This window comes from Danio rerio, chromosome 23 (assembly GCF_052040795.2).
Source record: "Danio rerio strain M-AB ecotype USA chromosome 23, GRCz13ab, whole genome shotgun sequence".
In the NCBI taxonomy this organism is placed as follows: Eukaryota; Metazoa; Chordata; class Actinopteri; order Cypriniformes; family Danionidae; genus Danio; species Danio rerio.
In genome coordinates, this window is record NC_141043.1 from 33,828,850 (window position 1) to 33,841,346 (window position 12,497).

At 36.2% G+C, this 12,497-nt stretch overlaps 1 protein-coding gene across 2 annotated transcripts; it reads left to right on the forward strand.

The window, feature by feature from the left end:
* The first annotated feature begins 8,288 nt into the window (after positions 1 to 8,288).
* LOC556451 (G protein-coupled receptor 8) lies at positions 8,289 to 10,407 on the forward strand. 2 transcript variants are annotated; one of them, XM_087305800.1, is made up of 2 exons: positions 8,289 to 8,689; positions 9,016 to 10,407. In XM_087305800.1, the coding sequence occupies exon 2, from the start codon at positions 9,022 to 9,024 to the stop codon at positions 10,018 to 10,020; it is 999 nt and encodes a 332-aa protein (XP_087161926.1). In that variant the 5' UTR covers positions 8,289 to 8,689; positions 9,016 to 9,021; the 3' UTR covers positions 10,021 to 10,407.
* Positions 10,408 to 12,497: the final 2,090 nt, after the last annotated feature.

The following is a 12,497-nucleotide window of genomic DNA, read 5'->3' on the forward strand; positions in this document are numbered from 1 at the left end:
CCCAATTCTCATAATACGCCCTAAAAGTATGGACTTTTTTGTAAAGGAAAAATATATACTTTTAAGTGTGCAACAAGTGCATGCTAGCTTTGGGACATACTACCTCCTCATTAACAGATTGTTTTGTTGCTTAGTTAAAAACCCCGTCAATCCTTCACACATCCTCCACATTTCTGTCATATTTAATTTTCCTACTTTATTGGAGAAGCAGCAGCAGGTTAATCTCCCATTCACGAGTCTTTCATGCAGAGAAATCTCCTCAGGTCTTTGGATAATTATGCATTCAGACATTAATGTCCAAACACGTCTTTATATAAGTTCAGTATTGTTGTTGCAGATGAAATATAACACAGAAAACGCAATTTAAATATTTTCCAGTGGGCTAGATATTAATTAACAGTCATACAAACATCTTTACCGAAGCCTCTCTTGCGCGTCCATCATGTTTATAGTTTTTTTACACTTTTTACTCTGGTTTGTAGTTCTAATCGAATTCACGTCCAACACACAATGCAATGTGGACAAATTCAGCGGTTAGAGTATGTATGGTTCTACGTGTAAAATTTTACACTTATAAACCATCCAGGAACCTTTGGCATGCTCTTTTCAACATACTACGATTTGGGGAATACTAATTCTGTTTTTAAATACTATTTATGATGGATATGCGAATTAGGACACAGCAACAGAGTTTGAGACGTGTGTCTTAACAACTATGTGTCTTAACATGTGCACTATGATTTATAAGTGTTATAAATTACGAAAACACAGGGCATGTCCTCATAAACCACCTCAAAATCGTAAGTCATTCAAATGTCACAAATTTGTGTTTTTATAAACCACCAAAACTATCACACCCGCACACAAACAAAATATTTTGAACTTGAATGTTGAAACGAAACGCCAATGGAGCCCAATGATGGACCAATTAGCCCCACTGACATTTACAAAATAGATTATTGCCTTGGTTGGCAAGTAAGTGACACCATAGATAAATACATTAGCTATCGCCTACTCTGTTGTTGTTTATTGGAAGGAATGTGTCAATAGAGCTGCCATTTTAGTACAGGGTACCGCTCCTTTGAAATGAATATGGGACCAATTAAGCTGCAGTGGAGGACTGTGACCATCCAGAGCCAAAGATATACACATACAGGCATATATCGGGAGTTTTCCTGGTGGTCAGTATGCAATTTTCCTTTTTAAATTACAAAAATTATAATTTTCCATCACTTTTCTACATTGATGGATAAGTGACCGCACAGGCATTCATGACAAAAAGCTTATGTTTGTGTGTATGGAAATGTACTATCCACCCTCACTGTTACCTTTGGTCTAATCCATGTCCTGAAACTTGAAACACACCCCCTCTCCTGCTTTCACTTCTCATACTGACGGAGAAAACGATTTGTTTGTGAGTGAATCTCCGTTATGAATGACTTGTTCACTTAGTCGACAATAATACACGTTTCTAGCAGCGCAGCATCTCGTTGTCTATTTCTTTTGCATTGTTTGCTGATTTCATTCAACTAAACTAGCATAAGTTCAGTATTTAGTACAAATTATTGCTGCTTAGCCTTATGGTGAATGCAGTAAGTGACTGCATTATCATCAGTAATGTTACCTGTTTAGCACAAAAGTTCATAACATACAAAAACGTAAAAAACTCAATCTTACCTATGATATGTTCTGTCTTTGTTCGTTGTTTTCTTTGTTTGCTTGTTACTACACCTGTAGACAGAGCTAAAGTCCAGCATCTTCACGTAGAAAACTTAGACGGTGCGGTTGAATGTTATTTGTCCTGGGAGCACTGAACAAATGTGGCGGAGCTATTGACGCATGCTCAGGGTCCGTATGTGATATACTGTGCATATATCCATGAAGTGAGGCATAAATCATTAAGAACATATTCATTTACTGTTACCTGCTGGTGTAATGATTTTCCCAACCTCATCCAAAATGCAGAATCTCTGACAATAAGGGACAGCTGGAAAAATCCTTTGTGTATTCACTTTTCCTTAACCCTTCTCCTGAAACTATGTCTGAGACTTACTCTTGTTTACTCTTTTAATGGTAAATTAATTCCTCATTTCTGCATTACTTTGATAAAAGCATCTGGTAAATGTATTCATTTAAATGTCAAATATTGTTTTATGTTTTAAAAACAAAACAAACAGAAAACAAAACAGAATTTAGAGGGCAACTGTCTCTCTACCAAAAGCAGTATTGCAGACAGAGCCAAACAGAAATAGTTTCCATCTCATCTAAAAAACACCTGCAGGCATGAGATTACAAACCACACTGTCTGCAATCCAACAAGACAACAATCAAGCACCAAATAATATAGAAGTGTCCATGGGGGGTGAAACTGAGAGAGAACATTTTTAACTCAGATCAAAAGCTCTTCTAAGAAAGAAAGCCAATATCAAAACTACATATACAGCACGATCATTACAGCCATTACCAAGCATCTCATGCCACATGTATATCAAGGAGAGAGAGAGAGAGTTCGAAAAGAGAAAAGGTGAAGAAGGTGATGCTGTGTCTTATATTCCTTTACAAAATGTTCCTGGCAGCCCATTTGTACTGTTTTGTTTGTACATTAAAGCACAAGTGCTGTGAAAAACATACAAATCAATAAAAGCTTCCAGTAAAAAACAAGATTCAGTGTCAACAGAGTCTACAAAGTACATACGAGCACAGACTATTTCAAAGCCTTTTAGTGCTTTTGATGCCTCCTTTCAGAACAGTCATATTGCATCAGTAAGATTTTCCAAGCACGTTTTCGTTCGTTAATACAGTGATTTTTATGACAAATTGTTGCTCATGCTTGTCAAAAACATGAAAACAACCATGTGCTAAAAAAAAATTAAAATGTTTCCCTTTGAGTTTTTGTTGACAGAATGATCCCGATAACACAAAGGATCTAAAAGCACTGTATTATGCACGCCATGCCAGTACACTGAAAAAAAAAAGAAGTATTTTCTACTGGTGAGTGGTTGCAAACTATTTAAATGGGCTGAATTTAAACAAACAAATGAAATTTGGTAATGTTCAACTTAATTTGTTTGTTTAAATTCAGCCCATATGCATTGTTTTATCAAAAAAAGTAGTAAATGCAATGAATCATTTTTTAAGTGTATGTGGCAATGCAGCCTGATGGGCAATGTCACTTTGTGAAAGAGCATGTGCATGACGTCCTGTAACAGAGAATTTGTTATAAAAGCTGCATATAACCATATATTTTCTTACTTTGGGGAGATGAAAAGGTCTGTACTTAATTTAGATAAAACCACATTATGCTAACTTCTGAATGAAGCATGACTTTTCCTGAAAGCATCCCTGCATACTGCCATATAGACAGTGCTAGCATTAGCCGTTATGCTTTTTAAATGAAAGATTTCAGGTTTATCTTCAATAGAGTTCAATACTTATACTATTAAAGAAAGTGTAATTGCTAACAAGGGGGCACCCCATCAATCGTGTGATGGCATTAAGGGTATTTCACCTAAAAATGAAAATAATGCCATCATTTAATCATTACTTTACCCTTTTTTGTTCTGTGGAACACAAAAGAAGATATTCTGAAGAATGTTGACAAACTTTAACAATTGACTTTCATAATATTTGTTTTTCATACTATGGATGTCAATGGTTACAGGTTTCTGGCACACCACCTTAAACTGGTTTGAAACAAGTGGAGGATAAGTAAAGAAAGATCTGTAATTTTTGTGTTTGAGGTCAGTTTAGCGTTCACAGTTTTACACTGCAAAAAATGTATTGTCAATTTGACTCAAAGTAAGATATCTAATTTTTTTTATTCAAGTATTTTTTATTGTTTTCTTTTGGTTCATGACAAGATAATACAAACACATATTACAAGTGATCACTTGTGGCTTGCTAAATGTAAAGCCTGAATGTAGTGGTTACAATGGACGAAAGTACAATATTATTAAAAGAACTTGGTGAGTAGTTTTAAATTGTGTTACAAGACATCGTCACATAAGACTAAAAGTCTTCCCACACTGGGATACATACAGGGACCCCTGCATTGTCCTTATTATGTAATTTGCAAAGTAAACGTTCATATGGAGCTGTTTTAGTCATAATATTGGCCCATTCTTTTAACTCTGGAATTTTGGGAGTTTTCCAGTGTTTTAAGGTTACTCTAGCTATCACTGAGATCCCCACCAAGATGACTGTGAACTCTCCTTTCTATCTCCCAGTAAGCATAACCTTGGTGACAGTGGTATTATTGTTTCAAGCCATTTACTCAGAATATTTAGTGTTTGGTCCCAAAAAGGCTGAACTAGTGAACAGTCTCAAAAACAATGAATAAATATACCTCTCTCTTTTTGACGTTTCCAACAAACATTATTATTTAAGTTATCTTACTTTAAAAATTTCTAAGAAAAATAAAACATATTTGGAGATTTTTTTTACTTACCTTAGCCTCATACCTAATATATAAACATCAAAGAACAATTTAACTTGCTGAATAAATGGACTTGATTTCATGTCTATAATGCTTCCTTATGTTCCCTTTGTTTCCATCACGCTCAATATCAGCCCCTATACACTCGATCACTATTCCCTATTAGGCCACTCGAACAAGTGAATGAGGGCGAGGCAGTGGCGCAGTATGTAGTGCTGTCGCCTCACAGCAAGAAGGTCGCTGGGTCGCAGGATCGAACATTGGCTCAGTTGACGTTTCTGTGTGGAGTTTGCATGTTCTCCCTAGAGCTAAATTAGTAGGCTAAATTGTCCGTAGTGTAAGAGTGTGTGTGTGTGAATGTGTGTGTGGATGTTTCCCAGAGATGAGTTGGGGCTGGAAGGGCATCGGCTGTGTAAAAATTTGCTGGATAAGTTGGCGGTTCATTCCGCTGTGGCGACTCCGGATTAATAAAGGGACTAAGCCGACAAGAAAATGAATGAATGAATGAATGAACAAGTGAATGAAAACTACTGGGTGATTTCTGATTGTGTCACTTTTGTGTAGGTTGTACTTGCTGTTTAATAATCATTAGAAACTTAGTGAGCTAGAAGTTCGCAGTAACTAGTAAATGTAAATGTATCTTTAATATATCAATTAATTAAAAAGAAAATACTCCCTGTATGATATTACGTTGGACTGGCTGTATGGATTTTGGAAAACTATGCTGAATTAATTCAACATGACCCTCGCCGTTCATTTAAGCGTAATCTCAAAACGTGCATTGGTTGTACACTTGTTTATGTGATGCGTTGTGGGATTGAATGAGTGAACACAATAACATCCACATATACAGGGTGAAGGAATTGTAATAGGCAATATTTAATGACTATAGAATTTGCAGTATCACTGGAGTCATAATCAAAACAGATGATAGTAAATAGGATTTCATGTTTCTTGCTTCAGTAGCACAGGCATTGGCCATGAATAGCATAATTAGAAATATTAACCTTATTTCCAATTTTTAAGCTAGTTATTTTTCTCCCATCGACAGTTTCAGACACTACTAAAAATGTCTGCCACCACAAATAGGACTATATTTAAGGAAACCTGTGTTTTATGTTTTGCTGTGTTTACTTGTCTTCTTGCCACTCATTTTGTTTCCATGGTAACTGACTATGTGTCACACCTGGGTCTAATTGAGTTACTTGTCTCTTTAATTTAATGCTTTTAAATTAAACTTTAATTGCATTTAATGTTTTGTTCTTTGACTTGATTATATTGGGTTGCATTGATTTTTCTGTGATCTCTGCGACATAGTGTTCTTTTAGTTTGGGTCTGATTAGGTAAAGATTGACTGCTGTGACAGATTCTGCAATACTGCAGCCATATAGTACTCGTGACTTGCAGGAAATGCAGGAAATTTTTTAATACAAGTTCTGTGAAAACCTTTCTTTCTTAATTGCACATTAGTGAGTTTCATGAACTCATTCTTATCAATACACACATGACGGTTTGCCAAGGATTTAGATCAAAGGCATGTTGTAAATAATGTCCAGTTAATTTCACAGAGAGATTGTTTTGCTATATAAGGCCTTAATGTATTGTGAGTAGGTGACGCAGTGGTGCAGTAGGTAGTGCTGTCGCCTCATAGCAAGAAGGTCACTGGTTTGAGCCTCGGCTGGGTCAGTTGGTGTTTCTGTGTGGAGTTTGCATGTTCTCCCTGTGTTCATGTGGGTTTCCTCCGGGTGCTCCGGTTTCCCCCACAGTCCAAACTCATGCGGTACAGGTGAATTGGGTAGGCTAAATTGTCCGTAGTTTTTGAGTGTGAATGAGTGTGTATGAATGTTTCCCAGGGATGGGTTGCAGCTGGAAGGGCATCCACTGCGTGAAAAATATGAGGATAAGTTGCCGGTTGATTCCGTTGTGGCGACCCCGGATTAATAAAGGGACTAAGCCATAAAGAAAATGAATGAGTGAATGAATTGTCAGTAGTCATAAGTATTAATTTAGTTTTGCCTCTATCTGTTGATTTGACTTTCTAAGGATCTTCTTTAATATTCTACAGAAAAATAATCATCTAAGATAGCTTGAGGGAGTACTTTAACAGCATGTTTTCATTTTTGGGTGAACTGTCTCTTTAAGCTTGATGAAATCCCTTCCCACAAGCAACCCGGAAATTTCACCTACACCCATGTCTAAGTTAAATCAATCTTCATGTCACAAGCCATGATAATTGGCTTTCTGCATTGGTAACCTTCTTATGTCCATCAATCATTCGTTTCCACCAATGTTTCCTTCTTTTGGCCTAACCATGAAAGTTCGAAGCACAGCAATTTCACATCTTCACCTCTGGTATTTTATATTGAAATGTCTTTTTTGAAATATAAGTTAAATACAGAGACTGTACACATGACTGTAGCACTCTTTATGCCTTACTTTGATCGATACTTTGCCATGGATAAATCAGAACATAGAGTACATGTATCCACTCAAAGAGAACGTAATGGCTTCTGATTTACGAGGAAAAAGCTTCTTTAAATCACACATCTTAAGTGCTTTACTTAATTTTATAGAATGAACCTGAAAATGGAATTACATTAATGGTCTACTATATATCAAACATACAGTAAGTCATTTTTGAAATTCCAGTATGTGGGCACAGGATAGAGAATAGATCTTGCAATATTTAAATCAACCACAAGCACTATTCTGCATCAGCAGTGGGGTTGGTTTATGTACCGCCACATTTAGTTTCTAATAAACACTCAAACACAAATATATTTGTTATTATACGTTCATTCATTCATTCATTCATTTTTTTGGCGCATTACCTTTATTAATCAGGGGTTGCCACAGTGGAATGAACCACCAACTTATCCTGCATGTGTTTTATGCAGCGGATGCCCTTCCAGCCACCTCAGCACTGAAACACACACACACACACACACACACACACACACACACACACACACACACTCACACATACACACACACACACACACACACACACACACACACACACACACACACACACACACACACACACACACACACTCATACACTACCAATTTAGTTTATTCAATTCATCTATAGTACATGTCTTTGGACTAAGGGGGAAACCGGAGCACCCAGAGGAAACCCACACGAACACAGGGAGAACATGCAAACTCCACACAGAAATACCAACTGACCCAGCTGAGGCTCGAACTCTTGCTGTGCGGCGACAGCACTACCCACTGTGCCACTGTGTCACCATTTTTGTTCATTTTAATTAATAGTAATAATCCAGGACTGGGTTGTGGCTGATAGGTCATCAACTGCATAAAACAAATGGGGACACACCAAGTGTACGAAATAGTTGGCGGTTCATTCTGCTGTGGTGACTCCTGATCTATAAGGGACCAAGCCGAATGAAAACTTAAAAACGAATGAATAAATTGCAAATGTAATGTCTTGCATTTAGTCTAGTAAAACTGTTTCACTGCTAATATGTACCTCTAAGTTAATTATATATTCAGAAATGAAACTGTAAGTCATGCATTATTCAAACTCGAAGTAAAACTATTATTGCAAAAATCTGAAAAAGTGGTCAAGTATTAACCTGCGTCCATGTGAATGAAATCAGCAGGTGTCTGCATAACTTCCCTTAATAAAATCTCCAGCAGCTTAAATGCTAATGTTAAGACTCACATATTTAAATTACATGAATTCCTTAAGTGCAGTCATCTAAATAAAAATTTTGGAAAAAGTTGACTTGTACATCACTATGGCAACAACTTTCTTATAAATAGCATTAAAATGTGTCCTGAACAAACTGACATTTCAGCCTTATAGAAAAAAACTCAAAGGCATTGTTCTTTTAAAAGCAACTGCTTTGACTAATGCACTTATACTTATCAAAGTGCAAGGAAAGAGTGCTTTATCATTATTTTTTTATATCTGTGCAAAAACGCCTGCAAAGTGCTTCGTTTTAGTTCTTTGTTTATTGTATTTTTATTAAAATTATTTTTAATTAAGCATTTGCTCTTTTGTACCTCTGCGACAAGCAGCTCGTATTAATTAGTTTGCACTTAGTTAGACTTGTTGTATTTCCCGATGGACAATACACGATGGGAATGATCTGTGAGAGACTGATGGAGAGTCTGTCTTACATCACATGATCATAAAATCTAGCGCGTAAAAGCGCAGCGCTCTGCCATTTACCTCCAACTGTCCGTTTCTATAGAGCAGAGAGGAAGACCCTAGACCTGCCAGGTACGATGAATCCTCAACATTTGTACTTTTTTGTTGATTTCAATCATTTGCTAATGATATAATCCGATAATGACCCATATAATTAGGCTTCGCTAGAAATCCTATGAGTTTGCACTTTTATTTAATCTAAAATAGATAGGTATAACTGTAATTTAAGTAAGTACATAATTAAGAGTGTATTTATTTAATCATTAAATAAATACACTTTAAATTATGTACTTACTTACATTTTAATGAGCAAACAAAAATATTGGATTTTGTGTAAAAACGCAGTAATGCATGCACTTTTCCATGTAATAAACTTTCATTTTTATCATTTTAAAAAGGCTATTATGGATTTCAAAGACACGATGGACAATGCAACAATGCAATCTTCATGCAACCTGGCCAGTCCGGTTTATAATCAGTCCAACTGCACCGTGTCTCCACCTTGGATGTTCCACCCAGATCTCTACATCTGGCTACCCGTGATTTACTCAATCATCTGCGCCGTGGGACTCACGGGCAACAGCGCCGTCATTTACGTGATCCTGAAGGCGCCTAAGATGAAAACAGTCACCAATTTATTCATTCTGAATTTGGCCATCGCCGACGACCTTTTCACACTAGTGCTGCCCATCAACATCGCCGAGCACCTGTTAAACTACTGGCCGTTTGGGGAGATTTTATGCAAAGTGATTTTGTCCATAGACCACTACAACATCTTCTCCAGCATCTTCTTCTTGACCGTGATGAGTGTGGACCGGTATCTGGTCGTGGTGTCCACTCTAGGATCCAAACGGATGCCCTACCGGACCTACCGGTTGGCCAAGACGGTCAGTCTGAGTGTTTGGGCTCTGGTCATTCTCGTAGTGATGCCCTTCACCGTTTTCGCCAGTGTTTACGTGAGTCCCGATGACGCGGAGAGCCGAAAGAGCTGCGTTTTGAGTTTCCCGAGTCCGGAGAGTTTCTGGTTCAAAGCCAGCCGGATTTACACGCTGGTCCTCGGGTTTGTCATCCCCGTCTCCACCATCTGCATCCTCTACACCGTGATGCTCTTCAGACTGAGACGGACGCGCCTCAGCTCAAACGGAAAGGCTCTGGACAAAGCCAAAAAGCGAGTCACTGTGATGGTCTTCATCGTGCTCGCCGTTTGCTTGTTCTGCTGGACTCCTTTTCATCTGAGCACGGTGGTCGCCCTCACTTCAGACTTGCCCACCACCCCGCTGGTTATAGGTATCTCTTATTTTATCACGGGACTGAGTTACGCCAACTCGTGTCTCAATCCGTTTCTTTACGCGTTCTTAGACGACAGTTTCAGGAGGGCGTTTAAAAAACTGTTGGAGTGCTGAAACCTTTTAAACTCTATCAAAGTCGATTGATAGACGTGTTGTTTGTACCTTAGTCAAAACGCACTTTAAAAGTCACTTTAAAACAATTACTTTTTTTATTAGCTTAGACTTTGGGAGGACTTTGATTTTAGCACACTTAATTTTTCTGTTTGAGTGTTTGTTTATTTTTTTGTTTAGTATATAATCAAGACATGTATAAACTTGTTTAAATAGTAAATATTTATGTACACGAATAGTTATGCGTAAATATATTATATCAACCTATATATGTCCTGTACTAATGTTTTAAAAATGTTTAGACCTGCTACAGTTTTAAAACGGTCGCATAAAATGCTGATGCCTGTCCTTGTGTTTAATGTTGGTGATAAATAAATGTGTATAAAAAGACATTTTTATAAGTTACTAAAAAAATTTTAATGAAATGGAAATAATTAGAAATGGCATGCTCCTTCCCTTTTGGTTCTGTTTTTACAAGCGAACAAGTTAAACGTTTTTTGTTCAGTAATATCAAACTATCACCAGAAGAGGGCAGAATAATATCATGTTGTAATAGAATTAACTCTAATCAGATGTTAACCCATTCAGTTAATTATGAAGATACTTCAAGACATGCATGTACCCAAATACTTTTTTCTGTTTGTGTTTGTATATTTATTAAATACTTATAATATTTTATTGTATTAATATTATACAAAATTGAATTAACTTTTTTAATGATTTAGTTCACTTCCATCAGTGACAAATTTGTTAAATTATGATTATTTTTTATTATTCGGTTAAAATACTGCTGAAATTCCATTGTACATATTGCTAATGCCATTTATATTTTTATATATAATTTTATTCATCAAAATTGAAAAAAAAAAAAAAACGGGAAGCAGCAAAATTTTTTTTGAGTCAGAATATATTCACACAGTTATTTTAAACTGAAAAAATATTTCACAATATTAGTGTATTTACTGAATTTCTGATAAAATAAATGCAACCAACAAACCTTTGTTTCCAAACTTGCATGTTTTAAATGATCATATGCTATTTAATAAATAATTATTAAGGTTGACAGCTTACCATGTGTTCTACTGATTTATTTTAAATTAGCTTCAGTTTATCAGCACAATAAAAGCAGACCAAATAGTAATTTCAATAATCTTCAAGACATGTGAAATAGCCTTTCTTTCTCTGACATATAGATTGCTGTAATGAGCGTGCATTTGTGTAATCATCGTGAATCATTTGAGTTATTGAGCATGTTGCAATTTCCCCCTGTTCTCGTTTTCTTAAATCCATAATGATTGTCGTGTTCTACGCAGAACTCTTAAGGACGTGCTTTTATTGAGCATTCAGGTCACCGGTATTGTGAATTTCATTATCTCAGACTTTCTAAGTGTTTCTATTAGCCATTACTCCTCATTGAATTGCACTGGAGGAGATTTAATCGCAGATTAACGATGATTCTGATACACTTGGGCAACATTGTGTTCTTCTAATCGCACACAGAATCTTATTTCAGAGGGAAGGATATTTGTTTGTTTCTTTTCTGAACCCAAATACCTTTTTTGTCTCATACACATACAGTCAGGTCCATAAGTATTGGGACATCGACACAATTCTAACATTTTCAGCTCTTTACGCCAACACAATGTATTTAACTGCGGACTGTCAGCTTTATTTTAAAGGTATTGGTACATCCAAATCAGATGAATTGTGTAGGAATTACAACAGTTTGCAAATGTGCCTTATGATTATTCTCTTCCATTAATTTTGGTCCTTTAACAAGTGGGAGGCGCATATGCAAATTGTTGTAATTCCTACAGTTAAAGCACATCTGGTTCGTTTAATTTCAAATCCATTTTTTATAGAACCAAAAATGTTAGAATTGTGTCAATGTCCCAATATTTATGGACCTGACTGTATATTGTTTATATTGTTTAAGAGGACACTCCATAAAAACACTTATTATATGGCCTCACCCTTCCCTTAAACCTAAGTTTTGACAATCAAAAGATCACATCAAGTTTGATTAAGCGTTTTGAATTATGAGGACATAAACCATGTCCTCGTAAACCACCCTAATGGAGTATCAACCAGTGTCATTATAAAATGATCATGACATGATATGGAATTTAGTGTTCTTGTAAACCACAAAAACTTGTTCTCACCCACTCAATAAATTAAGTTTGCTTTGTCCAAACTACTTATTTGAAATGAGTTAAACAACATAGTTGTGTTTTAGTGGGGGCAAATCAATTGTTTAATGTTCAGTTTACTTAATTATGTAAAAAACTAATAAGTTTGCAAATTGATTGTGTGGTACCCAGCTAACTTTATGAGGACTTCCCATAGGCAAAATGGTTTTCATACTGTACATACTGTATATTTTATCTCCCTACATCTAAACCCCACCCTCTCAGGAAACAATCTGCATTTCTACTCTCTGAAAAAGCATATTTCTATGTGATTTATGAGTCATTTTTCTC

Excerpts from the sequence above, each read along its gene's own strand:
- LOC556451 (XM_087305800.1), top strand. The coding sequence starts at position 9,022 with ATGGATTTCAAAGACACGATGGACAATGCAACAATGCAATCTTCATGC.